Source organism: Anomaloglossus baeobatrachus, chromosome 5 (assembly GCF_048569485.1).
Source record: "Anomaloglossus baeobatrachus isolate aAnoBae1 chromosome 5, aAnoBae1.hap1, whole genome shotgun sequence".
NCBI classification, from domain to species: Eukaryota; Metazoa; Chordata; class Amphibia; order Anura; family Aromobatidae; genus Anomaloglossus; species Anomaloglossus baeobatrachus.
Window position 1 is genome coordinate 375,190,148 of NC_134357.1, and position 27,727 is coordinate 375,217,874.

A 27,727-nucleotide genomic window follows, 5' to 3' on the forward strand; every position below is an offset into this window, starting at 1 on the left:
TCTGAGAAAAAAGGAATTGACTAGTGAGCTTGGGAGCTCAAAAAGGCCTGGGCGTCCACGGGTGACAACAGTGGTGGATGATCGCCGCATACTTTCTTTGGTGAAGAAGAACCCGTTCACAACATCAACTGAAGTCCAGAACACTCTCAGTGAAGTAGGTGTATCTGTCTCTAAGTCAACAGTAAAGAGAAGACTCCATGGAAGTAAATACAAAGGGTTCACATCTAGATGCAAACCATTCATCAATTCCAAAAATAGACAGGCCAGAGTTAAATTTGCTGAAAAACACCTCATGAAGCCAGCTCAGTTCTGGAAAAGTATTCTATGGACAGATGAGACAAAGATCAACCTGTACCAGAATGATGGGAAGAAAAAAGTTTGGAGAAGAAAGGGAACAGCACATGATCCAAGGCACACCACATCCTCGGTAAAACATGGTGGAGGCAACGTGATGGCATGGGCATGCATGGCTTTCAATGGCACTGGGTCACTTGTGTTTATTGATGACATAACAGCAGACAAGAGTAGCCGGATGAATTCTGAAGTGTACCGGGATATACTTTCAGCCCAGATTCAGCCAAATGCCGCAAAGTTGATCGGACGGCGCTTCATAGTACAGATGGACAATGACCCCAAGCATACAGCCAAAGCTACCCAGGAGTTCATGAGTGCAAAAAAGTGGAACATTCTGCAATGGCCAAGTCAATCACCAGATCTTAACCCAATTGAGCATGCATTTCACTTGTTCAAATCCAGACTTAAGTCGGAAAGACCCACAAACAAGCAAGACCTGAAGGCTGCGGCTGTAAAGGCCTGGCAAAGCATTAAGAAGGAGGAAACCCAGCATTTGGTGATGTCCATGGGTTCCAGACTTAAGGCAGTGATTGCCTCCAAAGGATTCGCAACAAAATATTGAAAATAAAAATATTTTGTTTGGGTTTGGTTTATTTGTCCAATTACTTTTGACCTCCTAAAATGTGGAGTGTTTGTAAAGAAATGTGTACAATTCCTACAATTTCTATCAGATATTTTTGTTCAAACCTTCAAATTAATTGTTACAATCTGCACTTGAATTCTGTTGTAGAGGTTTCATTTCAAATCCAATGTGGTGGCATGCAGAGCCCAACTCGCGAAAATTGTCACTGTCCAAATATTTCTGGACCTAACTGTGTATATATATATATGTGTATATATATATATATATATATATGTGTATGTGTGTGTGTAGATGTATGATAAATTTATAATAGATTTTATTTAGTATATGGCTTTGGGGTAAGGAGGGGATTCCCTTTTGGATAAATCTCCTGCTATCCTATAGATCATAAGAGTATCTTTTTAAGGGAAGACCGTAACAGAGTCTGACATGACTAATGTCTAATAAAGATTTTTATACGACACACCTTGATCTTGAGCATTATTCCTATAAAACCGTCTATATATTTGTAGTTATTACATTTAATGCAGTCTTTGCTAAGTCAGTGCCACTTTTTTTTTCTTTTCAATGAAATAGTGCCCTCTAGTGGCAAAACTCTGCTTAACTTGTTATAATTGCAGCAGTGATAGTGACCTGGAACTGATCTGTGAGAGATTACTAGGATTAATGACAGATTTATACTATATTTGGCATCTGATCCCAGTCTCTTTTCTATTTAAAGGAATAATTGCCATTACCGTGCCACGTGTCCATGTATTGTGTGAAGCCGTACATCCGAGGTAGAGCTGTGCATTTAGTTTGGAGTATGTGCTGTCTGTATGAGTACATTGAGGTATATGAAAAGAATGTAGGGGCTTCTATTACCGGAGGAGGTCTGTACGACCTCTTGTCTATACATTAGAACAAGTGTAGGGAAAGGATTCTACAACATTAACAGATGATTGCTAGAGTCCCCACCATCAGATAAGGACGGGAGGCTGTGAATTTACTTATTTTGCTACCTACCATATTAGCGTATCAGTGGGGTACCTTGACATAAATGTGTGTAGAGTGCCTTGATGCAAGATCTGTCACCAAATTTTAGGATAAAAAATACATATATCTATTACTGATGAGTTTAGTGTGCTTACTTTAAAAATGAAAAATCTTTTTTTTTTTTTTTTTAACCTCTGCCTAATAACATTCTTAATTTCAGGATTATACAACCATTATGACAAGGACTTTCAGAGTAAGTACACCAGCTTCATCTTAGCCCCGATGTATTTAGATCCACGTCACATTGGCTGTTTAAGCCTGCTAAATCTGCACTCATAAATGATGATTTTATTATTTGGCAGGGAAGGTTTCTACAGCCATTCTGACATGGATTTTCAAAGTAACTGCACCAATTAAATCAGGTCTGAGATTATTAAATAATGTCTTCAGTCTGTATTGTGAAATGTGGTGATAGATCCACTTTAAATCCAATCATGTATCCCTAATTAGAAAACAGTAGCCGAGTCCATTACTGACACCTGGGCAGGTGCCCCCGGGTTTGGAGCAGACACCTTAATGTTTTAGGCTTATCGCCTGAGGCCATGATATCTGGCCTGTTGTATGTGCCTGCGAATTGTTCTTTGAGGTGCTGAGTATATAGCTGCCGTATATACACTGCCTCCCTCATGCGGTCTTCTTGCTTGTCCATCTAGGATCGTATCTGTTGCTCATCGATGAGTGTCTCGCTCTCGGACAGCCAGTCCAATAATCCATTAAATTGATGAGCTAGTGATTACATCCAGAGGAGAGTTCACCATGATCAAACACTGAAGCATGGGTACCAGTAGCTCAGGATTTGTGATTTAGCACGCTGATTATTGGCCCTTATTCATTTTTTTATTAGGGCCCGAGAGCCTCTGGTACATTGTGGCTGTTATTTTTCATTTTGGTTTGTGTTTCTATCTAATCCAAGGACACCTTCGGATGATTTTCGGCTTCTCCTTGTTGTGTAGTAATGCGTGCTCTGTGAATAGTCTGAATCTGCCTGGGCTAACCAGTTCATGTTTTTTGCCTGGGACGGCTTGGCTTTTCTAATTAGCTCTCTGATTTGCATACATGGCCCGAGGTCCTGGCTCTGAATACAGTTTAACAATTGTGAGTACTTGGTTCACATCCAACACCGCCCATGTGGTTCCAAAAATCTTAAGGCCTCGCCGTTGCTGTGGTTTAGCCCTGCTGCTTCACAGCACCTGATTTTGGCACTGTTATAAATCCCTGAAATCGTGTTTTTCTTCAGGGCTTCTTGGCTACTGTTTTTGTTTTTTGTTTTTTTTTTTAATATATATAAGCTATGCTCTATTTTTACCAATTACCCATGTAACCTTCATTGCCTCACGTCTCAAACCTCTTCACTTACTCTCATGCCGTCTTCTTCACCCGTAAGTAGTTTGCTGCGTGTAGGCAGTAGACTGACTATGCAGTTGTCTTTCCCAGCGTCTAGGCTTAATACATAGCCCCATTAGTCCTCCCAATGTACCAGTAGGCAGGACAGGTTAAGTACTAGTTTCCATAGCAACTGAAAATGGCATCCTAGTGATGAGCAGAAGGGGCTTGGTGCTTTCAGACTGCCCGCTCGCTCTCTGACAGCTGCTGCTAACCTTAGACGGTCACTTGATGGCTAGACTGTGGTAAGTGGAAGGGCTATAGAGAAGACATACCATTGCCTACTGTCACCATTATCATCCCTCCTTCTCATTTTATTGACTGGTATGCTGCATAATGGGATCACTTGGTGACACATTTGGGGGTATTTAGCCCTGGCGTGGATAGATTTTCCTGTGCGTGGTGTATGATGATATGTAGTAGATGAAGTTGGCATGAAGTAATCACTGTAGTTGGTATGTTGGGTTACACTCTACTTATAAGTTACACTAGAAGGATTCTAACGTATCGGGTAGTCTAGCATGTGTATGGAGGTTAGCAGATTGAATAATAAGGTAATGCATGGACTGGATGGGTTAGGTTTAATTTAGGATTCTTATAATTGTTTATTGGTTTTAAAATGACAAACAACAGAAGGAACAGTTTTAATAGATGAGTCTAATGTTTAATGGTGTCCATGGCTTGTAATGAAAGAAGGCCATGAACAGTGTAAACTTAAGTACAAATATGCTGATGCTGTGATGCGGCCCAATACTGGTATGTGCCCCCATCGTGGTGCAGCCACCATCCTGACATGTGACCCCATCCTGCGGGGTAATGTGTGCGGAGGCAGAGTACGGGGTGGGTGGAGCCAAGCGGGGCCATGACGCTGAGGACGTCTGTGCCAGGGACTGCATGGCTGGGGACAGGTAAATATCCAGGTGTGTGTGTGTGTGTGTGTGTTCGTTCGGGCACTTTCACACTTGCGTTCAGCGCAATCCGCTGCTATGGAGAATAGCGCAGTCCGTTAACTCACTGCGCTATTCTCCATAGACTTGTATTGACGACGCACTGTAACGCAAGTGTCTGCGTTGCATCCGCTGGAGGACGCAGTGTCGGGCGGAGGGAACGCTGCATGTAGCGTTTTTTGGGTCGTTAAAATATCGCACCTTGACGGGTTCTGTTAGAATCCACCACGGTGTCTAATTGTCTATAGGGGTGGATTCAGCCGCAATGCACTAAGCGGCGGAGTCTGCTGACTGATCCTGTCACGTTCTACTGCGCATGCTCAGCATGTCCAGCAGAACGATCTAAATCTTTTAAAATCACTCCTGATCTCTCCCCCCCCTCCCTCCCCCCCCCCTCCCTCTCTCCCCCCTCCCTTCCTCCCCCTCCCTCTCTCCCCCTCCCTTCCTCCCCCTCCCTCTCTCCCCCTCCCTCCCTCCCTCTCTCCCCCTCCCTCCCTCTCTCCCCCTCCCTCCCTCCCTCCCTCTCTCCCCCTCCCCTCCCTCCCTCTCTCCCCCTCCCTCCCTCTCTCCCCCTCCCTCCCTCTCTCCCCCTCCCTCCCTCTCTCCCCCCTCCCTCCCTCTCTCCCCCCTCCCTCCCTCTCTCCCCCCTCCCTCCCTCTCTCCCCCCTCCCTCCCTCTCTCCCCCCTCCCTCCCTCTCTCCCCCCTCCCTCCCTCTCTCCCCCCTCCCTCCCTCTCTCCCCCCCTCCCTCCCTCTCTCCCCCCTCCCTCCCTCCCTCTCTCCCCCCTCCCTCCCTCTCTCCCCCCTCCCTCCCTCCCTCTCTCCCCCCTCCCTCCCTCTCTCCCCCCTCCCTCCCTCCCTCTCTCCCCCCTCCCTCCCTCCCTCTCTCCCCCCTCCCTCCCTCCCTCTCTCCCCCCTCCCTCCCTCCCTCTCTCCCCCCTCCCTCCCTCCCTCTCTCCCCCCTCCCTCCCTCCCTCTCTCCCCCCTCCCTCCCTCCCTCTCTCCCCCCTCCCTCCCTCCCTCTCTCCCCCCTCCCTCCCTCCCTCTCTCCCCCCTCCCTCCCTCCCTCTCTCCCCCCTCCCTCCCTCCCTCTCTCCCCCCTCCCTCCCTCCCTCTCTCCCCCCTCCCTCTCTCCCTCCCTCCCTCCCTCCCTCTCTCCCCCCCTCCCTCCCTCCCTCTCTCCCCCCTCCCTCCCTCCCTCTCTCCCCCCTCCCTACCTCCCTCCCTCCGTCCCCCTCCCTCCCTCCCTCTCCCCCCTTCCTCCCTCCCTCTCCTCTCCCCCCCTTTCCTCCCCCCCTTTCCTCTCCCCCTCCCTTTCCTCTCCCCCCCCTTTCCTCTGCCCCCCCTTTCCTGCCCCCCTTTCCCCTCTCTTCCCCCCCTTCCCCCCCGCCTTTCCCCTCTCTCCCCCCTTCCCCCCCTTTCCCCTCTTATTTCCCCCCCCTTTCCCCTCTCTTATTCCCCCCCCTTTCCCCTCTTATCCCCCCCCCCTTTCCCCTCTTATTCCCCCCCTTTCCCCTTTCCCCTCTCTTATTCCCCCCCCCTTTCCCCTTTCCCCTCTCTTATTCCCCCCCCTTTCCCCTTTCCCCTTTCCCCTCTATTCCCCCCCCCTTTCCCCTCTCTTCTCCCCCCCCCTTTCCCCTCTCTTCTCCCCCCCCTCTCCCCTTTCCCCTCTCTTCTCCCCCCCCCCCCTTTCCCCTCGCTTCTCCCCCCCCCCTTTCCCCTCGCTTCTCCCCCCCCCTTTCCCCTCGCTTCTTCCCCCCCCCTTTCCCCTCGCTTCTTTCCCCCCCTTTCCCCTCTCTTCTTCCCCCCCCTTTCCCCTCGCTTCTTCCCCCCCCCTTCCCCTCTCTTCTTCCCCCCCCCCCCTTTCCCCTCTCTTCTCCCCCCCCCTTCTCCCTCTCTTCTTCCCCTCCCCCCTTTCCCCTCTCTTCTCCCCCCCCCCCCTCCCTCCCAATTTTGATACCAGAAAAGTTAAAGTCACACAGCTTAAGGCTGGTATTGTCAGGATGGGGAGCGTCACGTTATTGGGAGCTCCCCAGCCTAACAATATCAGCCAGCCGCCGCCCGGAATTGCCGCATCCATTAGATACGACAGTCCCGGGTCTCTACCCGGCTCATCCCGAATTGCCCCGGTGCGGTGGCAATCTGGGTAATAAGGAGACGCCTGCCACAAAGTCCTAGGTTAATCATGGCAGGCGTCTCCCAGAGATATCTTCCATGATTAACCTGTAAGTGAAAGTAAATAAACACACACAACGAAAAATCCTTTATTTGGAGTAAAAGACAAACAAAACCCCTCATTTACCACTTTATTAATCCCCAAACACCCATCCAGGTCCGAAGTAATCCACTTGACGCTTTTAGCTCTGCTACATGAAGCTGACAGGGAGCGCCGTAGAACACGACAGCTCTGTATCAGCTCCACGCAGCAACTGAAGTGAGCTGCGCTTTCACCGGATACTTCACTCAGGTAGTGCTTGCGTGTGTGCAGGGATGATGAGTGCGGTAGTGCCGGGGTGTGTGCGGGGATGATGGGTGCAGTAGTGCCGCAGTGTGTGCAGTGATGATGATAGGAGCGGTAGTGCTTGTGTGTGCGGTGATGATGATGGGTGCGGTAGTGCCTGCATGTGTGCGGGGATGGTGGGTGCAGTAGTGCCGGGTGTGTGTTCAGTGTATACATGCGGGGAACGGAGTGCGGGGGAGGTGGAGCTGAGCGGGGCCATGGTGCTGAGGACGTCAGTGCCGGGGACTGCATGCCTGGGGACAGGTGACTATTCGTGTGTGTGTGTGTGTGTGTGTGTGTGTTCAGTGTATACATGCGGAGGGGGGGTGGAGACAAGTTACGCTGGTAACCATGGTACACAATCGGGTAACTATGCAAAGCGCTTTGCTTAGTTACCCGATGTGTACCATGGTTACCAGCGTACGCCGGCTCCCGGCACGATCCCAGCAACGCAAGGATATGTCTCGGCTTCCGGGAGTGCAGCAGACACCTGGGAGTCGGGGCTCCGTGCGGGTGTGGGGAAAGGTGTCGGACGTTGTCCTGTCGCGCCGTAGTTCGTGCTGTTCACTTAGCTGAGCGATGGGTCGCAGGCTCTTTAGCGCACGCGCTGTGGCGACGGTTGTCGCTGTAATGACGTCATTTTGAGCAAGACAGACAGGCAGACAGTCAGAATAAGGCAATAGATAGATATATAGATAGATATAGAGAGAGATAGAGAGACTCATGTGGGATTAGTGGATGAGGGCAGATATATATCACCCCGGTATCGGTCCTATGTGACTTAGCCTGGTCAGGATCACCTGGCTGCTAATGGATTAATGGGAGGTGAAGGACTGATGTAAAAAGAGTCTGAGAAGTTGGGGGAGGGTCTCCTTCTGGGCAACACAGTAAGGCTACTTTCACACATCCGGTTTTTGCTCTGCGGCACAATACGGCGCTCTGCAGAAAAACCGCAACCGTTTTTTTTGCCGCCGGTTGCGGGGTTTTTTTTGCATAGACTTAGATTAGTGCTGTATTGTGCCGCAGGGGCTTGCGTTCGGTCCGGTTTTTGCCGCATGCGGCAGATTTAGCGGATGCCGCGGCTGAATGGAACGTTGCCTGCAACGTTTTTTGCTCCGGCAAAAAAACCGCGCCGCATCCGCTGCGGCGCATTTTTCAATGCATGCCTATGGACGCCGGATGCGGCGCGATGCGTAAAAAACGCATCCGGCCGCCGCATGCGGTTTCTTCCACTGCGCATGCTCAGTAGCGTGCCGCAACCGGAAAAAAACGGACGGGCCGCATGTAAAAACTTATGCAAAGGATGCAGTGTTTTCGCCGCATCCGTTGCATAGTTTTCACAGCCGGATTGAGCCGCAGGGCTCAAACCAGATGTGTGAAAGTAGCCTTAGCCTGTCTGTGTAGGAGACACTTGTGAGTGGGAGCAGTGCTCGATGTCTGTATGGTTTAGCTGGAAGGGAGAAGCCCTCCAGTCTGTAGTTAGGATATCACCGTGTATAGTTAGCGCCGGACAGGCAAGGATTTATTTTGTTGGTGTTTTTTCTTTTGTTTATGCTTCACTGCAATAAACCTGACCAAGCGTCAGTTACACCTTGAATTCGGCTGTCTGCCTGAGGTGAATACGTGCCCTTTAAACCCAGCAAAGGCGATCCCCGAGCGTGTTATCACTATATATATATATATAGATAGATAGATAGATAGCTATAGATAGATAGATAGCTATAGATAGATAGATAGATAGCTATAGATAGATAGATAGATAGCTATAGATAGATAGATAGATAGCTATAGATAGATAGCTATAGATAGATAGATAGATAGCTATAGATAGATAGATAGATAGCTATAGATAGCTATAGATAGATAGATAGATAGATAGCTATAGATAGATAGCTATAGATAGATAGCGATAGATAGCGATAGATAGCGATAGATAGCGATAGATAGCGATAGATAGCGATAGATAGATATATAATATAATTACTCAGAAGTCCCCAACCTGATGCTCTGGAGTTACATGTGGCTCGCGAATCTGTGATGTGTGGCTCGTGGCTTTCTTCCAGCTTGGTGCATAAGCACCTGGGCTGGCAAACCGCTATGAACAGCAGGTCTCTACATGGTGACATTTGTAAGTAGCCTAACATAGAAGAGCAAATCTGAATGGGATAAAGTAGGAACTCCTGAATCTTATGTATACTGCCTTGGTGGGATTTCTGTGGAAAAGCTTTGGCTGTCTTTATACTGGTAATGGAGCTTATGGGTGCCACTATTGTAAGCGGGTTGGGAGCTGGATGTGGCTGATGACCTTTTTATAGAGATGAATGTGGCTCTCACTGCGTGTCACTCGCTCGAGCATCGAATCACCTGGACTGGCCGGTGCCTCTTCTCTCAGGAGCATGTCGGCTTCATGTACCACAATGCAGCTGACACGCTCCGGTCAGGAGAGCCGCCTTCCGGCTCCTCGTGTGAGTCACATGTAACTGTGACTCTAGCTTAACTTGAATCATCTGGAGCAGTTTTGCCTTGAGGAATGGGCAACAATCCCAGGAGCAAGATGTGAAAAGCTTATAGAGACTTATCCAATGCAACTTGCAACTGTAATTGCCGCAAGAGGACCTTCTACAAAGTACAGACTGTATGGGGGGGGGGGGGGTTTATAGTTATGCACACGGATATTTTCAGTTATTTTGTCCTATTTGTTTGCTTCACAATGAAAAGAAAACCAAATGTTCACAGTTGTAGGCATGTTATTTACATGAACTGATGTAAACCATAAAAAAAATGAAAATTCCAGGTTGAGGTAGCAAAAACATAAAAAATGTCAAGGGAGTGAATACTTTCGCAAAGCACTTTAAGTACTCCACCTGCAGACCTCAGGGGCTGGTTATAAAGACTAACATCTGTACACAATCCATTGTACAGTAAGTGAGTTGCACATATTGAAAGGTAGGCACTTCACCTTTGATCTTGGTAAAGGTTTCCCCCGGTATTTGTTTCTTATAAAAGGCCAGTAGTTAAACCAATTGCTCTTTTTGCTGTTGGCCTTTGGTGGACGGTTTTGTTTGTTTTCAGCATAGAAATGTCAGTGCAGACGGCACACCACAAGAAGGCCAAGACCCGATGTCTAGGACTCCTGAGATGTGGGAGTAGATTGTCTGCCATCTCTCAGCATCATACACCAGATACATTTTAGAACATCTTCTGTTTCGTAAAGAATAATCCAATTTCATTGGAACAAGTTGTGCCTGTTTTCTATAGATTTAAAATATTTTTTAAATAATAAAGATTTTTTTTAATAGATATATATTCACTTTATAAATACTGACAAATTAACCATGTCCTGTAAATAAGAGGAACCCGCTTCCCCAGGTCTCTACCTCCTCACCTTCAAAGATCGGTAAATAGAGCCATCAGAGATTAATGTGCAAAAGTAGCAGCCAAGATTTACTAATGATTAAAAATGCCCACACATGGACCAGTCGTTAAATTCTACATTTATCTTTCTATTTCTTTTACATTTATAGCAGCTCAAGGTTCTACCATTGTTGACCTGAGGGTTTTTTTCTTTCTTTAAGTGAATCTGACCTTTTTATATCAAGGCTTCTCTGTATCTGTAGTCCATCTCCCTGTTTCTCTTTATCCTTTACTCCCTCCTGTATTAGAAGAGTCGCATAACAAGAATTCCGGCTGAAATTGCTCTTCCGGCAGCAGCCATGTGTCGAAATCGATATGTTAACCTTTTTGTCTCCAGAATTGACTGATATTTGTACATTTTACATACTCTGATTTTTGGCATTGGTCTTCAGAGCTGTAAAGGGGTTGTCCACCTTTTAGGCCTTATTTAGGTGTTGGTGATTTTTCTCACAAGCAAAATAGAAAAACTGTTTGTTTTGGATCAGATTATCACTGTTGGGTCAATGTGATCAGTTGTTAGGCCGGGGCCACATGGGGTACTAGTGCGATCTTCACATGACACTCGTCTCATGCTGGCAGTACAGCAGAGCCGAGTGTCATACAAGTGTCCCTGCGACTGAGGTCCAACTGTGCGAGTGTTGACCTCATCTGTGGGGTTGGGCCAGCGCTGCGGAGTGGAGGGAGGGATTTCTCTCCCTCTCTCCTCCGTAGTTTGCTATTGACATTCTCGCACTGCACTCTCGGTACACCGGTGTACTGCGAGTGCAGTGCGATTTTTTTTTTTTTTTTTTTTTTTTTTTTTTTCTATCGCCCCATACACTTGAATGGGTGCAAGAGACAGAGTCTCGTATTACACCCACAGCATGCTGCGATTGTTTTCTCTGTCCGATTAGGGCACACAGGGTAAAATTGGTCCGAGTGGAATGTGATGTTTTATCGCACTCCACTCGCACCGTTTTTCTCGCCGTGTGTCTTAGGCCTTATATCAGCAATTTTCTCACGTTTAAAAGAAAAGAAAAATGCAAAGCTTGTCCTACCTATTGCAGTGTGAAAAAATGGATAGCGCACTTTCACGGAATGTGAGGTTATAACAGAGGACTGGGGCTTCTAGACTGGCCCTCAGGCTATGAGGCCCTAGCTGTCACTGCTCCCATAGATACGTCTAAGGCTATGTGCGCACGTGTGCGTATTACATGCAGTTACGCTGTGATCTGCAGCGCAGCGTAACTGCATGCGTCCTGCGTCCCCTGCACAGTCTATGGAGATTGTGCAGGAGCCGTGCGCACGTGGCATATTAGAACGCAGCGATTCGGCTGCTGCCCAAATCGCGTTCTAAGTGACATGTCACTTCTTCCGTGCGGTTTGCATGCTGTCTATAGGGAGAGGCAGCATGCAGAGCGCACGAATCTGCCGGCACCATGCTCTTCAGAACGGAGCTTTTCAGCTGCGCTCTGAAGCGCACCTTTTAGGTGCGGTGCAGAGCGCACACGTGCGCACATAGCCTAATGGTAACGATGTCTGGGCCACCTTCCTTGCACTGCTCCTGGCCAGCCCTGATCTAATACCTGCTCTCCTCCACCCCAGGGGAGGATCGGGACAGGAGTGGTTGAACTCACAGAAATGGACAAACTGGGGAAACCAAAACTCTATCATTCTGCAAGTTCACGCAGAGTAATCGGACAACAAATGATAAGGTAGAAAATAAAGAGCAGGGAGGAAATAACCAGACAACAGGAGGCATTACACAGCACACCAAGCAACACATAGTAAATCGCCAGTTAACGGAACACAAGAGCACATGGACTGGTTTAGCAAAAGCTATAGTTGGCATGGCAAGACAGGTTCCTCCAACTTAAAAAGGTGGGTAGAAACTGTGATAGTTCTCCTGCAACATGTGATCCAAAATGTAACCAGCAGGCTAGCAGAAATTAACTTGTGCTAGTCTGATCATTAATAAGCACACAGCTGGTCGATGCCCGAGCCTGCCTGTGCAACTCATAAACACCAAAGAAAGCATAGTGTGGGCTGTCAATCTGTAGCCTGAACAGTGTCTGATGCCGTCATGACACTCAGTGAGTTTAGAGCCAAACACCATGTGACACGCGTGATTTCCATATACTTGTATAGGGGTGATTTTGATCCATACATCAGATCAAAAACAGGCAAGTCTCCTTTTTTTCCACACACATCGAGAGCCACATAAACTGTAATGGCTACTTGTTATATCTGTCAAAAAATGAAAAACTGATGTCTGAATGAAGTCGTAAGCTTTTGATTCGCTATGTGAACCATGGCATTTTCTTTGTCTAAAAGTGGCCATAGACATCAGATAAAAGGAGGTTGATAGTTGCACAAGCAATCGTCTGGTGAGCGGACATTAAACACATGCAGCCAGATATGCTTTCATCCATACTGGCCATTAGTCTTTGCACCTGCCCATACATGCTCAGTGACTCCAGTCAAAGGACTATTCTGCAAACTCTTTTAGGAAAGCTTTTTTGTAGACTAAGAACTGATTGATATTTTAGTCTACAACAGTCTGTCATTACTTGTCAAATTTCACTAGATAAACACATTTTGGGTAACAACTTAAAGGGAACCTGACTCTTAGTACATGTAGTCTGATCTGTGGACAGCATGGTATAGAGATTGACAAGCTGAGCAGAATGATATATAGGTTTGTTGGAAAATATTCAGTATGACTTGCACTTTTTGTATGTGTAAGGATTTGTATGTATAGTAGTCAAGTGGGCTGTCCTATTAGTGAAAGCAGGCTGTGTGCACGCTTAATCATACATAGAAAACAGCCAATCACCGAGTAGGACTGCCTACTGGACTCATATTTACTGAAACACCAGGGATCTCAATGATCAAAATGCAAGTTTTACTGAAACCTTTCCCATTAAAAAGGTATATCAATCTGATCAGCACCTGCTGCTCTACAGCATGCAGCCTGGAGATAACCTACTATTTCCAACATGACAGGATCCATTTCGGACTGTTGCGCAAATCTTTTTTTTTTTTTTTTTTATATGCCATTCTTTCCATCAAAATATGCCAATACTGCTGACGGAGGCTCCTAATCTCCGCACTGAAAGGCCTGTGAGCAGAGCCTCAATCCTATAGATCTTAGTTCTTTATTGCACCAAGTCATTGGGATTAAGTTAATCTGGACAATGTGTTAAATTTGCTTGTTCTGTTTGTGTCATTTTATTTTGAAGGCCTTAATTTCTTTACTCCAGCCTTAGTAGGTTCATTGATTTGCTCTGAAGTTTATGTAAGATTAGATTGTGAGCCCTGATGACGACCATATAGTCCCCAACCATTAAAGAGGACCTGTCACCAGGTTAAGGCTTTGTGCGCACTGGAAAATGGAATTTTCTCAAGAAAATTCCGCAGGCATTGAAAGATTACCGCACCCGCGGGAAAAAACCCGCGGCAAACCGCACCTGAAAACTGCATGCGGTTTGCTGCGGTTTTACCGCGGTATTGCCGTGGTTTTGCCGCATGCGGGTTGGTACATGTGCTTTATTGCATTCAATGCAATAAAGCACATTGAAAAAAAAAGTCATTTCATTCTGAGATAGAGAAATAGACAGAAGAATAAATAGAGGGATAGGTAGAGTCCCTGTGAGCACACTCTGCATTTCTCACGGTCGGCAGTGTGTTCACATTACCGGCCGTGGGAAATGCCCTGTGGTTACCTCTGCTGTCTCGCTGCGAGGCTGCATTCAGCGCTGTGTCAGTGTCAGTCGTGGCTGGATGCAAGCATCGCAGGACTTGGATTACGCCGGAGCTGTGTGTTTCGGGGGGGTTAATAAAATGGTGAACCAGGAGCTTTTTTGTTTTATTTAAAAATAAAGGATTTTTCGGTGTGTGTGTTTTTTCACTTTACGGGTTGATCATGTCAGCTGTCTCATAGACGCTGCCATGATCAAGCCTGGACTTAGTGGCGGCGATCCGCCGCCATTACCTCCTTACATTACCTTGATTGCCACCGCATCACGGCAACAAGGAGAGCTGGGGACACTTCGGGACTGTCGCATAATGCATGCGACAGTCCCGGGGCAGCTGCGGCTGATATTCTCGCCCTCCCCAGCCTGATAATACCGGGCCGCCGCTGTGTGCTTACCTCGGCTGGAAGGTAAAAATACAGCGGAGCCCACATGTTTTGTTTTCTATATTTCCGTTTGCTTTCTATGTGTATTCTATGTGTCTGTGTCCGTGTTCTATGTCTGTGTCTGTGATGTCTGTGTGTGTCTGTGATGTGTGTGTTTACTCTCTGCTCCGCTTCCTCTTCCTGGCATAATGACATCACTTCCCTGCAAACTGCAGGCAGCGATGTACATTACCGCAGGTAAACCGTGAAATACCGGAGGGAATAACACAGGAAAACGCAATGAACCGCACAGAATTTGCTGCCTGCGTTATTCCCTGCGGGATTTCACGATTACATGGCAGTCAATGGAGTGAAATCCCGCAGCGACGTGCGGAAAAGAAGTGACATGCAATTGTTTTTGCTGCGGGAATCCCACAGCAAAACATGCAGCTGTCAAATTCTGCATAGTGCACACAGCATTATTTTTCCATAGGTTTTGCTGGTGATTCACTGCAGAGATGTTATGAACATTTTCTGCAGCGAAACATGCAGCAAAACCACAGGAAATCCGCGGGAAAAACCGGTAGGTGCGCACAGGGCCTAATAGGGTTCTGCTTTCGATCTTATTTTATTTCTGCTATTCCCTTGAGTATTCAATTTGGGTTTTTTTGGTTTGTTTTTAAATTCGACCTATGGCTTCAGAGATATGGGCCTTTAATAAAAGGGCTGGTTCACTACTCTGCAATAGTGGCCACATCCCTGTAAAACTGATAGGGAAGGCTTTTTCTAAATACCTTGTAAAGTCAATTCTGCCTCTGAGCCGCCATTGTGGTCCGTCCATCCCCATGAAGTGACCCCCGGGCTCCGTGACCTCTGAGATCTGGTGAGGTCACGTCAACTTTCTGTTGACCTGATATCACAGAGCCCGGCCCCAGTCTTGCTGAGTGACTGGGCTTTGGGCAGTGTTCCACCAGTCATCACAGCCTAGCATGTCGCACTCTCTTTCCTTTGCTGCACAGCGTCGCAAACAGGCGCGATGCTGGGCTGTGATGAGCGTCGAAACACTGCCCAAAGCCCAGTCACTCAGGAAGACTGGGGCCAGGCTCAGTGATTTCGGGGTAACTGGACATTGATGGAACATCACCGGATTACAGAGGCCACAGAGCCCTGGGGGTCACTCCATGGGGATGAGCGGACCGCAATGGTGCCACTCAGAGGCATAATTGGCTGAACAAGGTATTTAGAAAAAGCCTTCCCTAACAGAGAAGTGACCCACCTCTTTAAAGGGAACCTGTCACCTAAAATATGCGTTCTGACCTATTAGCAGACGCATGTGTGCCCTAATTACAGCTCCCTACCCATCAGTGTTATAAAATTGTATAATATGAAAGTAATAAAAAACGTTTTATTACCTTCATATTTCCTATTATTTCCTTTCATATTTCATATTTCCTATGTAAATAGCAGGGAATATGGTCACGGGGCGGCGCCTTGCCCTGCATACTTTCCGTGGTATCACGTCCCTGTGGGCTTGATACCATGGAGTCACATGAGCAACGTCACCGTCGCTCATTCTATCCTGCGCGCGTTTAACTTACTATTGTGGCAGGCTTCTCTTCCGGGTTCTCCTTGTCATTTTCACATGCGCACTGCGCGTCTGAATCTGGCGCGTGAACACCCAGAAACGAAGCCTGCCACAATGCACGCAGAATAGAATGAGCGACGGTGACGTTGCTCATGTGGCTCCATGGTATCACGCCCACAGGGGCGTGTTACCACAGAAAGTATGCAGGGCAAGGTGCCACCGCTGTGACCATATTCCCTGCTATTTACATAAAAAATATAAAGGTAATAAAACGTTTTTTTTTTTATTACTTTCATATTATACAATTTTATAACACAGGGATGGGTAGGAAGGTGTAATTAGGGCACACATGCATCTGCTGATAATCAGAACGCATATTTTAGGTGACAGGTTCCCTTTAAGTGCAAATTTTATGGTATTAAAGTAGGTGTGACTCACAGGATCCTCTGGGGCAGTGGGCTACTCTCCATTATCTCCATGTGAGGAACACCCCTGTGTAAAGGCAGCCAAAGAAATTAGCAGTAGATAAAAAGGCCCATATGTCTGAGGACATACGGTGGATTTAGAAAAACAAAAATATGAATATCCAGTGAGCAGAGGGAATATTAGCACACAGTGGGCACTCTTGACCTGGTGAGAGGTCCTCTCTAAATGTTCTTATCAATGGCCCTAAAAGTATTCGTATTCGTGCTGTAAGTGGAACGGTGCCCAACAATGAGCTCTATGAGCGCTATCATTTCTCATTTGCCAGGAGACTGATATTTATACGCCAAGGCTACAAATGAATTGATCACTTAGGTTCATGCACAGCTGCGACATCGCTAACGATATATCATCGGGGGTCACGTCGTTAGTGACGCACATCCGGCGCCATTACCGACATCGCAGCGTGTGACACCAAGGAGCAACGATCACAAAAACGACAAAAAACCTAGATCGTTGACACGTCGCTCCTTTTCATAATATCGTTGGTGGTGCATGCCGCTGGTTGTTCGTCGTTCCTGCGGCGTCACTCATCGCTATGTGTGACACCGCAGGAACAACGAACATCTCCTTACCTGCTGTCGCCCGCAATGAGGAAGGAAGGAGGTGGGCGGCATGTTCCGGCCGCTCATCTCCGCCCCTCCTCTGATATTGGGCGGCTGCTTAGTGACGCCGCAGTGACGTCGCTATGACGCCGACCGCACCTCCCTCTTGAAGGAGGGATTGTTCGGCGGTCACAGCGACGTCACTGAAAAGGTATGTGCGTGTGGCGCTGCCGTAGCGATAATGTTCGCTACGGCAGCAATCCCCAAATGTCGCACGAATGATGGGGCGGGTGCTATCGCACACGACATTGCTAGCTATCGCTAGCGATGTCGCAGTGTGTAAAGAACCCTTTAGGTTAGAGTCATAGAACCGTATTGTGTCTCATCCAAAAAATCGATCCACTTATGCTAATCACACGCTGATCAGAGTTTGAGACTATTTTCTCAGATATGGAGAATATGGGAAATAACAATGTCTCCATTCTTTCAGTCCATAAAGATCAGACAGCACTCTGATGTCATAGGAGTGCGGTTGAATTTTATTCCATGGATCTGACTTGCATGGCCAACTGCGATCCAATTTATAAATACAAATCGTGCATGCTGCAATTTTTTTGCAAAAAAGTTTAACATGTGCACGGCCCCGTAAAATAACTTTTGTCCTCGTGTCATCCAATGTTTTGTTGGATCGCACTCGAATCAAAAATCTGGTCATCTGCATGAGTCCTAGAGGGAATGTGCCATCTGGTTTATGGTTCCTAATCGAGTGCAGCATAAAATGGGGACAGAGACCCTGATTCCAGCAATGGATAAGCTGCTGAGCACCATGCTGAAGTTTTGTTAAAGTCACTACTTTGCTGCAGCTCTATTGGTACTGTAATTGATGCATGCTGCCTAACCCCGCTCATACTATTCATTGACCACTTTCCTCTCTAAGTAAAGTGGAATAAAAGTATACTTTATTTTTTATTTAGTTTGATTACCTATGGTCAGCGGCCTCCATTTATTGTATGTGTCCTGGTGAATATCCTTGAAGTAGTGTGCAAACACTTAATTTCATTAGGCATTGCCTGTTTGACGGATCTTGTCACATTTTTGTATTTTGACTTTTTTTATGCTAGTGATTTTCTATCTTCTGACTTATTTATCAATTTTAGTCTTCCTTTTGTGGTCTGCTCCGGATAAATAGTTGTATAATCTTTTTCTCCATGCCCTGCAGGTGGTCACCATGGCAGTGTGGATCCAGGCACAGCAGCTCCAGGGCGATGCCCTACGTCAGATGCAGGCTCTGTATGGACAACATTTTCCTATCGAAGTACGACATTACCTATCACATTGGATAGAAGCACAGTCGTGGTATGTTTCGAATATCCTGCCAGTCTGCGGACTCTGTGACTTTAGTTTCCCTCATAGGCTGAAGAACATAAAGTCAAACTCACTTGGTTTGGCTCAAATATCTATCTATCTATCTAGTGTGTGTTTCTATTATATAAATAAATAAAAAAATATATATTCATTTACATATAATGTCTTGCATACATGTTGGGGTTTTTTTTTGGTTTTTTTTTTTTGTATGAACGTGGTCTGCCGTCATGGAGAAAGCCCAGGTTATAGCGGACTTAGACCTGTCCACCATAAGAGGACAAGCTGTGATTAGAGTGTGCACCACAAGTCAAACCCTGCTTAACCCCTTAAGGACCAAGCATTGTTTAGTACTTTTGAATGACCCCATCCAATTGATCATATTGTTCATTGTGTTTGATAACTTTGTTAGAAGGCTAATCGATGTTTACAAATCCCTTGAAGACCCTTGTGTAAGTATGTTAGCACAGTTGAGAACAGTTTTGCTGATTAGAGAAGCTATAAAACTGACCTTCCTTTGAGCTAGTTGAGAATCTGGAGCATTACATTTGTTGGATCCATTAAACTCTCAAAATAGCCAGAAAAAGAGAACTTTCATGTGAAGCTCGACAATCCATTCTTGTTTTTAGAAATGAAGGATATTCCATGCGAGAAATTGCTAAGAAACTGAAGCTTTCCTACAATGGTGTGTACTACTCCCTTCAGAGGAGAGCACAAACAGGCTCTAACCAGAGTAGAAAGAGAAGTGGGAGGCCCCACTGCACAACTGAGCAACAAGACGAGTACATTAGAGTCTCTAGTTTGAGAAATTGACGCATCACAGGTCCTCAACTGGCAGCTTCATTAAATAGTACCCGCAAAATGCCAGTGTCAACGTCTACAGTGAAGAGGCGACTCCGGGATGCTGGCCTTCAAGGCAGGGTGGCAAAGAAAAAGCTATATCTGAAACTGACTGATAAAAAGAAAAGATTAATATGGGCAAAAGAACACAGACATTGGACAGAGTAAGATTGGAAAAAAGTGTTATGGACAGACGAATCAAGGTTTGAGGTGCTTGGATCACACAGAACAACATTTGTGAGACGCAGAACAACTGAAAAGATGTTTGAAGAGTGCCACCATCTGTCAAGCATGGTTGAGGTAATGTGATGGTCTGGGGTTGGTTTGCTGCTGGTAAACTGGGAGTTTTGTACAAGGTAAAAGGGATTTTGAATAAGGAAGGCTATCACTCCATTGTTCAACGCCATACCATACCCTGTGGACAGCGCTTGATTGGAGCCAATTTCATCCTACAACAGGACAATAACCCAAAGCATACCTCCAAATTATGCATGAACTATTTAGGGAAGAAGCAGGCAGCTGGTATTCTATCTACTGTATAATGGAGTGGCCAGCCCAATCACCAGATCTCAACCTTATTGAGCTGTTATGGGAGCAGCTTGACCGTATGGTACGCAAAAAGCGACCATCAAGCCAATCCAACTTGTTTGAGGGAGGAAGCATGGGGTGAAATATGTCCAGATTACCTCCGCAAATTAACAGCTAGAATGCCAAAGGTCTGCAAAGCTGGAATTGCTGCAAAGGAGCATTCTGTGACAAAAGCAAAGTTTGAAGGAGAAAATTATTTCACATTAAAATCATTATTTCTAACCTCTTCAATGTCTAGACTATATTTTCTATTCATTATGCAGCTCATTTGAGAAGTGATTTTTTTTTTTTTTTTTTTCTTTCATGGAAAAGACAAAATTGTCTGGGTGAACCTAAACCTTTTGAACTGTAGTGTATCTTTAAGGCCTCCTTCACACATCCGTGTCTCCGGTAGGTGTGACTTTCGTTTACATACTTACCGGAGACATGGACGCACGTATCCCATTAAAATCAAAGGGTCTGCGCACACATGTGTCTTCACAAGGACCGTGTGTTCATGTGGAGCACACGAGTGTCCATGTGCTCCACGCACACGACATGTACATATTCTGCTGGCAGCATAGGTGTCCCATGGTCCACTTACTGATGTGATCCGTGTGACATCAGTGTGACACGTACCAGAGAAAACATGGGTCCATAAAAATAAAGAATTTTTATACTTGTCTCTTGCTCTGCTGTTGCTTTTGGGCCCGCTCATTGCATATTCACTGCAGTCAGCGCGGACCCGGAAGTAATAGCAGCTCCGTAGACAGCAGCCGCTGGGGATAGGTAAGTATATCGGCTCCTGTTATCTGTGTGCTATGCAGATGTCACACAGCACACAGACAGCACAGGTGAAACACGCACACACACATGCAAATACACGACAGACTGTGAAACACGTGTGTGTTTTATGCGGACGTGTGAATGAAGCCCAACACCTGATCCTTTTGTTCTCAGGTGAAATAAGCTGCCACTACTGGTGTGTGCTCACCCCTTTGAGAACACATGCATGCTCAACCAAATTGAGCATGCATGTAAATGGCCAGGTTGAGAAACCGAGCTTAAGTTGTGTGATCAGAGTATAATAAGCATATAAAGGCAACAAAATGAATAATACAAATTTTTTTACAGGGACTCTGTGGACCCAGAAAACCCACAGGATAGTATGAAAGCCACACAGCTGCTGGAGGGACTGGTGCAGGAGCTGCAGAAGAAAGCTGAGCATCAAGTAGGCGAGGACGGGTTCTTGCTAAAGATTAAACTTGGCCATTATGCAACACAGTTCAAGGTAGGTTGAGAAATGACAATTATTTATATAATCTGTGTATCCGCAGAACTAAAGTTGATGTATAGAGATAATCGGTATAAATATTCTTAATGATTTTTGAAAAAATATTGAGTTTTATATTCTACATGTTCATCCTTTACAGCAGGTATTTGAATCCAGTGCAGCATTAATAATTTCTCAGATTCTGGAGCTGAAATCCTCTCCTCATTCTTTGAACTTCACATTCTGAGTATTACCACAGTTGCATTACAATGTTGTAGGAAATGTTTTTTTATTGTGGGAGCCCAGTTTCGGCATGTGCTCTAGGGGATGAATCAGCAGTGTATTACAGCTTGTCCACTTTCCAGACTATCCTATAGTGCAGGGGTCAGGAACCTATGGCTCGCGAGCCAGATATGGCTCTTTTGATGGCCGTATCTGGCTCGCAGACAGGGCTCCTACCTGTCTATGGGAAGGATCAGGGCCGGCGCCAGCACAATTGAGAGCAATGATGAGAGAGTGAGCGGCGCGCTCTCTCTCTTATCATTCTCCCCGCTGTGACTGTCGGCGTTCTTCTGACAGCTCTGCAGCGAGCGCGGTGACGTCATCACTGCGCGCCTGCTGAGAGGTCAGCGAGCGACAGCAATGGACGATGCGCCGAGGAGACCGGATCAGCGGGGGAACGAGTGAGCCGCCCCTCTACTGACACTGGGCTCCCCTGACTCACAGGCCGGCCACTACACAGCGGCACTAGTACACATAGGGGCCCGGCAGCCGCTCTGCGTCTATGTGTAGTGCTGCTGTGTAGTGGCCGAACTGTGAGTCAGGGGAGCCCAGTGTCAGTAGAGGGGCCCCTGACCTGGAGAGGCCACCAGCCATGTCTGAGCTGCAGGTGTGCTAGTCCTGACCTGCACAGCAGACGGAATCTCCATCCTGCAGGACCTGCGATGACGTCACGCCCATGTGACTGTGTGGGAGGAGACACAGGATGCCGGGCAGAAAGCAAGAGAACTGAATCCTGAAGGAGATTTGGACACATGACTGGTAATAAGAAAAGAGGGGACATGAGGGTGAGGGGGGCTGCAGGGTGAGGGGCATATGAGGGCTGCAGACTGACAGAAGGATGTGAAGGGGTGCAGAGTGTTTGAGAGGGGTAAGTTGGGGTACAGGCAGGGTGAGATATGTGGGCAGGGTGTGTGACATATGGGGGTGTAGTGTGTGTGATATGGGGGGTGCAGGCTGTATGGGAAGCAGGGTATGTGACATATGGGGGTGTAGTGTGTGAGATCTGGGGGGTGCAGGCTGTATGGGAAGCAGTGTGTGTGTGGGATATGGGGGGTGCAGGCTGTATGGGAAGCAGTGTGTGTGTGGGATATGGGGGGTGCAGGCTGTATGGGGAGCAGTGTGTGTGTGTGATATGGGGGGTGCAGGCTGTATGGGGAGCAGTGTGTGTGTGGGATATGGGGGGTGCAGGCTGTATGGGGAGCAGTGTGTGTGTGGGATATGGGGGGTGCAGGCTGTATGGGGAGCAGTGTGTGTGTGATATGGGGGGTGTGCAGGCTGTATGGGAAGCAGGGTATGTGACATATGGGGGTGTAGTGTGTGAGATCTGGGGGGTGCAGGCTGTATGGGAAGCAGTGTGTGTGTGTGATATGGGGGGTGCAGGCTGTATGGGGAGCAGTGTGTGTGTGGGATATGGGGGGTGCAGGCTGTATGGGGAGCAGTGTGTGTGTGTGATATGGGGGGTGCAGGCTGTATGGGAAGCAGGGTGTGAGAGATATGGGGGTGTAGTGTGTGTGATATGGGGGGGTGCAGGCTGTATGGGAAGCAGGGTATGTGACATATGGGGGTGTAGTGTGTGAGATCTGGGGGGGTGCAGGCTGTATGGGAAGCAGTGTGTGTGTGTGGGATATGGGGGGTGCAGGCTGTATGGGGAGCAGTGTGTGTGTGTGTGATATGGGGGGTGCAGGCTGTATGGGAAGCAGGGTGTCTGGGCCACTGACAGATACAATTGCTCCAGCGGTCACTTAGTACACAAAGGAGTGTTCCTCTCTGCTGCACTAAGCCACCGCTGGACCTAAACAATAATTCGCTGTAAAATAATAAAATAGATAATTGACATAACTGACAATGCGTTGTGTGACATGTCCAATATTCCAGCTTCTTTCTTCTGCGAATGCCTCAAAGCTGGCATTCTCTCAACATCAGGTGGGAAGAATGCCAGCTTCCAGTCATGCGCAGGAAAAAGAAGAAGCCAGACTGCTGGACTGATGTCATGCATCGCAAGTTCACAATGTAAGTTATTTATTTGATTTTTTTTACTGCTAATTACCATTGTTTCAGTCCAGTTGTGGCTTTATACAGCAGGGAGGAGCATTCCTTGCTGTACTAAGTGAACATTGGAGCGATTGATCTGTCAATGGCCCTTTAAACATATTGTACGGCTCTCGCGGAATTATATTTCAAAATATGTGGCGTTTACGGCTCTCTTAGCCAAAAAGGTTCCTGACCCCTGCTATAGTGCAACATTGTATCAATTTTTCTCTGCTTTCTATGGCCAGGGAAATTGGCCAAAGGAACATCAAGATCGCTGGAGATGGATTTGTTATCTTGAAATTGCTGATATTTTACAATTTTGTTCTGACGTACTCTTCTCTTTCTGTTCTCCATGCTTAGTTTGGTACACACACACGCAATGCAAAGATTGAGTCAACTTTTCCTTTTATGTGGTTTCAGGTGTGATTTTCATATTGCCCACACCTATCACTTGCCATGGGTACGCTTGAACGAGCATCATATGCTTGAAACAAAATTGTTTGCCCACAGTGTTGGAAAGGTGCCAATTTTTTTTTTTTTTTCTGTGGTGGTCCAATACACACAAAGGAAAAAAACATGTATAACAAAACGTGTAATTGCAATACTTTTGTGGGGCTGACTCTATTCCAGAGGGCAATTATGGGTGTTTTTTAAGCTTCACCCTGATTCTAGTTTCATCACTTTCAGTATTACATATTGCACTTTAATTAACTATTAATGTTCTCATACATGATAGCTTTCCTCCTGGCTATGATTTTTCTTTATATTTTGCACATGCACTTTATTGGATTGATTATTTTTCATCACCTCGCACATGTTTTTTTGTATTTATTTGTTTTACTTTGTGGCTTTAAGCAATCGTTCAATGAGAAAGACGAAAATGATCATGACCTTGTTCTTGTTTGCGTTCATACCATCCATCATGTGACTCCTTTTTAATCTCTGATTTTTTTAATCTTCAATATCAATAAAACATATATTTTTAGTGGATTTGATTTGCAATGGTTGCCCATCTTTTGTAGGCGTTTGTGTTAAGCATAGACAATACCATCCATACATCATTGTGGATACTTATTACCATTTACATTTCCTATACCCAGTGTTAGTTTTTTGGTGGTGTGTTAGGGGCACTTTGCACACTACGACATCGCAGGTGCGATGTCGGTGGGGTCAAATTGAAAGTGACGCACATCCGGCGTCGCAGGCGATATCGTAGTGTGTAATCGTATCATCGGTGTAGCGTCGGTCATTTCCATAATTTGGAAATGACCGATGTTACCATGTTGTTCCTTGTTCCAGCGGCATCACACAACTCTGTGTGTGAAGCCACAGGAGCGAGGAACATCTCCTACCTGCGGCTCACGCCAGCTATGCGGAAGGAAGGAGGTGGGCGGGATGTTTACGTCCCGCTCATCTCCGCCCCTCCGCTTCTATTGGCTGCCTGCCATGTGACGTCGCTATGACGCCGCACGACCCGCCCCCTTAATAAGGAGGCGGTTCGCCGACCAGAGCGACGTCTGAGGGCAGGTGAGTGCATGTGAAGCTGGCGTAGCGCTAATGTTCGCTACGCCAACTATCACCATGATATCGCAGCTGCGACGGGGGCGGGGACTATCGTGCTCGACATCGCAAACATCGGCTTGCGATGTCGTAGTGTGCAAAGTGCCCCTTAATGTTATCAATTTTGCACAAATTGTTACGCTAAGCAGCCGGTGTGGTAGTGTCGCAACAACTCAAGTCTACCCAGTCACTTATTTGTTTGGCTAGAAAAGGACAAGAATAATATCTAGGCCCTTTGCTGGCAGCCAATGTATCATAATTCTCAATTCCATCTGTTTTGGAGGTGAAGGTTTGCCCCATCCTTACCTCTTGGGCACCTGTTCAGCTGCCCAGACTGCACAGATAAGTGATATCCAGGCGGAACTCAAAATTGCAGGTGCTCGGTCAAGGGATGGAACACCCAAATATATCAACATAAGACCAGCACTCTAAAACTTGCAGTAATCTTTAGGATTTAATCCATAGAAGCACAATACAAACAAAAAGAACGCGTTTTCGGCTAGACCTTTAGGCTTTGACAAAGGTTAAAGGTCTAGCTGAAAACGCGTTCTTTTTGTTTGTACTGTGCTTCTATGGATAAAATTCTAAAGATTGCTGCAAGTTTTGGAGTGCTGGTCTTATGTTCATATACAGGCTGCACTGATGGTATGTCCACCCCTGCCTTCGACCTGTTTGCATGCAATGGATTGTTTTTACCTCTGGGCTGGCAGAATGTGGGGTACACTGCCACGGTCTTTGGTGGAGAGGAAAGTTGGGGCTTTTGCTGTGTCACATATACCTAATGGGACCCCCATTTGGGTTGAGTCTGTGACTTGGGGGAGCCCTCAGGTCTCTGCATATTTAAACCCCAAATATAATAAGGCTGGATATAGAGGTGTGGACAGGGCTTTACGGTGTTCCCCTTTTTATGCTATAAAGCATTAGGGTAAAGTGATCCCTATTTGAATTTCATAATAAACATGGGGGAGCTTCCATTATTGCGTAAAATACATACGGAATAAAGTGCCATTAAGTTGATTGATGTGTGGGGGTAGCTGATGTTACTAGTCAGCCCAGTTCATTGACTGCTGTTTAGTACACTGTAGAAAAGGGGGTCATGGTGCTCCAGCAAGTTAGTTCTACTGACCAGTGGGGTATTAAGGTGTTGACATACACAAAATCAGACAAAAAAAAAATCAAAGTTGATAATTTTTATTTAAAATTGTTTTATTTATTTATTTTTTTTTTTAACTTTTCTTCACTCTCTTTATAGAATACATATGAAAGGTGTCCGATGGATCTGGTTCGATGCATTCGACATATCTTATACCACGAGCAGAGACTAGTGCGTGAAGCCTCCAACGTAAGTCGACCTCAAAATCTTTCATGGAATGTTTTAACTTTTGTTTGCCATTTGCTCATCCGCATCAAAGTGATGAAAATGGTTGGATCCAATTAGTTCTATTCACATACTAGGGGTTCTAATTTCTCCTACAGTCCAGTTCACCGGTTGGTGGTCTTGTTGATACCATGTCTCAGAAGCACCTCCAGATTAACCAGACATTTGAAGAACTAAGGCTTATTACTCAGGACACAGAGAATGGACTCAAGAAGTTACAGCAGACACAAGAGTATTTCATTATTCAGTATCAGGAAAGTCTGAGAATTCAGGGTAAGTGTGATGTCTGATTCAGTGAACTGCTCATCTTATGCAAGTTTACAATGGTTATTTAGATTTTAGGTATGTGGGTTTTTTTTTTCAGTGAGCTACTTAGTTTGTCATAGGTGTAGAAAAAGCCATGAACCACACATCCAAAAATAATACTTAGATCTAATGCAGCCAGGTAAAAACTTGTACACCTGAACATGAGGTTCTTGGTTTAACATTCTGATCAGACTGTATGAAGCCCACTGCCACGTCACGGCGAACCTCTGAGTGGGTCCATAACTTATTTGAAGTATTAAAAGTCCGGCACTGCATGCCATCCACCACCGCAGCGACAATGCACCCACAGGATAGGTTAGGGTACTTTCACACTGGCGTTGTTTTCCTTCAGTTGCAATCCGCCATTTTGGAAAACAACGGAATCTGTTAACTGATTCCGCTGTTTCCCATAGACTTGTACGGATGACGGATTGTGCCAAAAGTACCTGCGTTGCTTCCGCCGAGCAGAAGGAACGCAGCATGTATAAATTGCTTGCGTTAAAATGACGCCGAGCGGCAGATTCCGTTACATCCGTCAATAGTTATAATGGATCCCTATGGTGGCGGATTCCGTTGCAAAGTGCTTAACAACGGAATCCGCTGCTGGATTCCGCTAATTTCTACTGAGCATGCCCAGAATGAAAAAAAAAAAAAAAAAACGGAGCCGACGCATTCCGTTAGACGGACGCCAAACGGATGCAATGGGTCCGTTATTTCACATGAATCAGCTAACGGATTCCTGTGAAATAACGGACCCGTTGCATCCGTTGACAGCACAAAAATAACGGATGCATCAAAATGACGCAGCAACGGACCCAGCGGATTCAACCCAACGCAAGTGTGAAACTAGCCTTACCTGGTGCCTCAGAGCACCCATGCTGCAAGGCATTCCCCATGACTCCAGGCCATACTTCCCCACCGATACAAAACCACCACAACAATGGCCGCCACACAGCACCGACACCCTGTGAAAGGAGCTGGCCATCTCACCTTCCACAAACTCCTAGTACGTGAACTGAGAGCAAAAAAGAACCCCTTCTTGCAATCTCCTGCTAATTAGAAATGCCTGTGCCAAATGGGAAGAGAGCTGGTTCAAGTAAAAAAAAACAACCCAGAAGAGGATAGAACATGGATGGAGAAAGACATTGAACCGCACATCCAAAAATCATACTTTGATCTAATGCCACTAGGCAAAAATATA

General features: G+C 46.4%; 1 protein-coding gene across 3 annotated transcripts in view; it reads left to right on the forward strand.

Moving 5' to 3' along the window:
• LOC142311508 (signal transducer and activator of transcription 5B) overlaps nucleotides 1–27,727 on the forward strand; it is a 274,739-nt gene that overhangs the window by 191,053 nt on the left and 55,959 nt on the right. For all 3 annotated transcript variants that reach the window (XM_075350010.1, XM_075350009.1, XM_075350011.1), the window contains 4 exons: nucleotides 18,147–18,283; nucleotides 20,831–20,987; nucleotides 26,095–26,184; nucleotides 26,319–26,493. In XM_075350010.1, coding sequence (XP_075206125.1) covers nucleotides 18,156–18,283; nucleotides 20,831–20,987; nucleotides 26,095–26,184; nucleotides 26,319–26,493 — 550 coding nt within the window. In that variant the 5' untranslated portion in view covers nucleotides 18,147–18,155. The remainder of the gene's footprint in view (nucleotides 1–18,146; nucleotides 18,284–20,830; nucleotides 20,988–26,094; nucleotides 26,185–26,318; nucleotides 26,494–27,727) is intronic.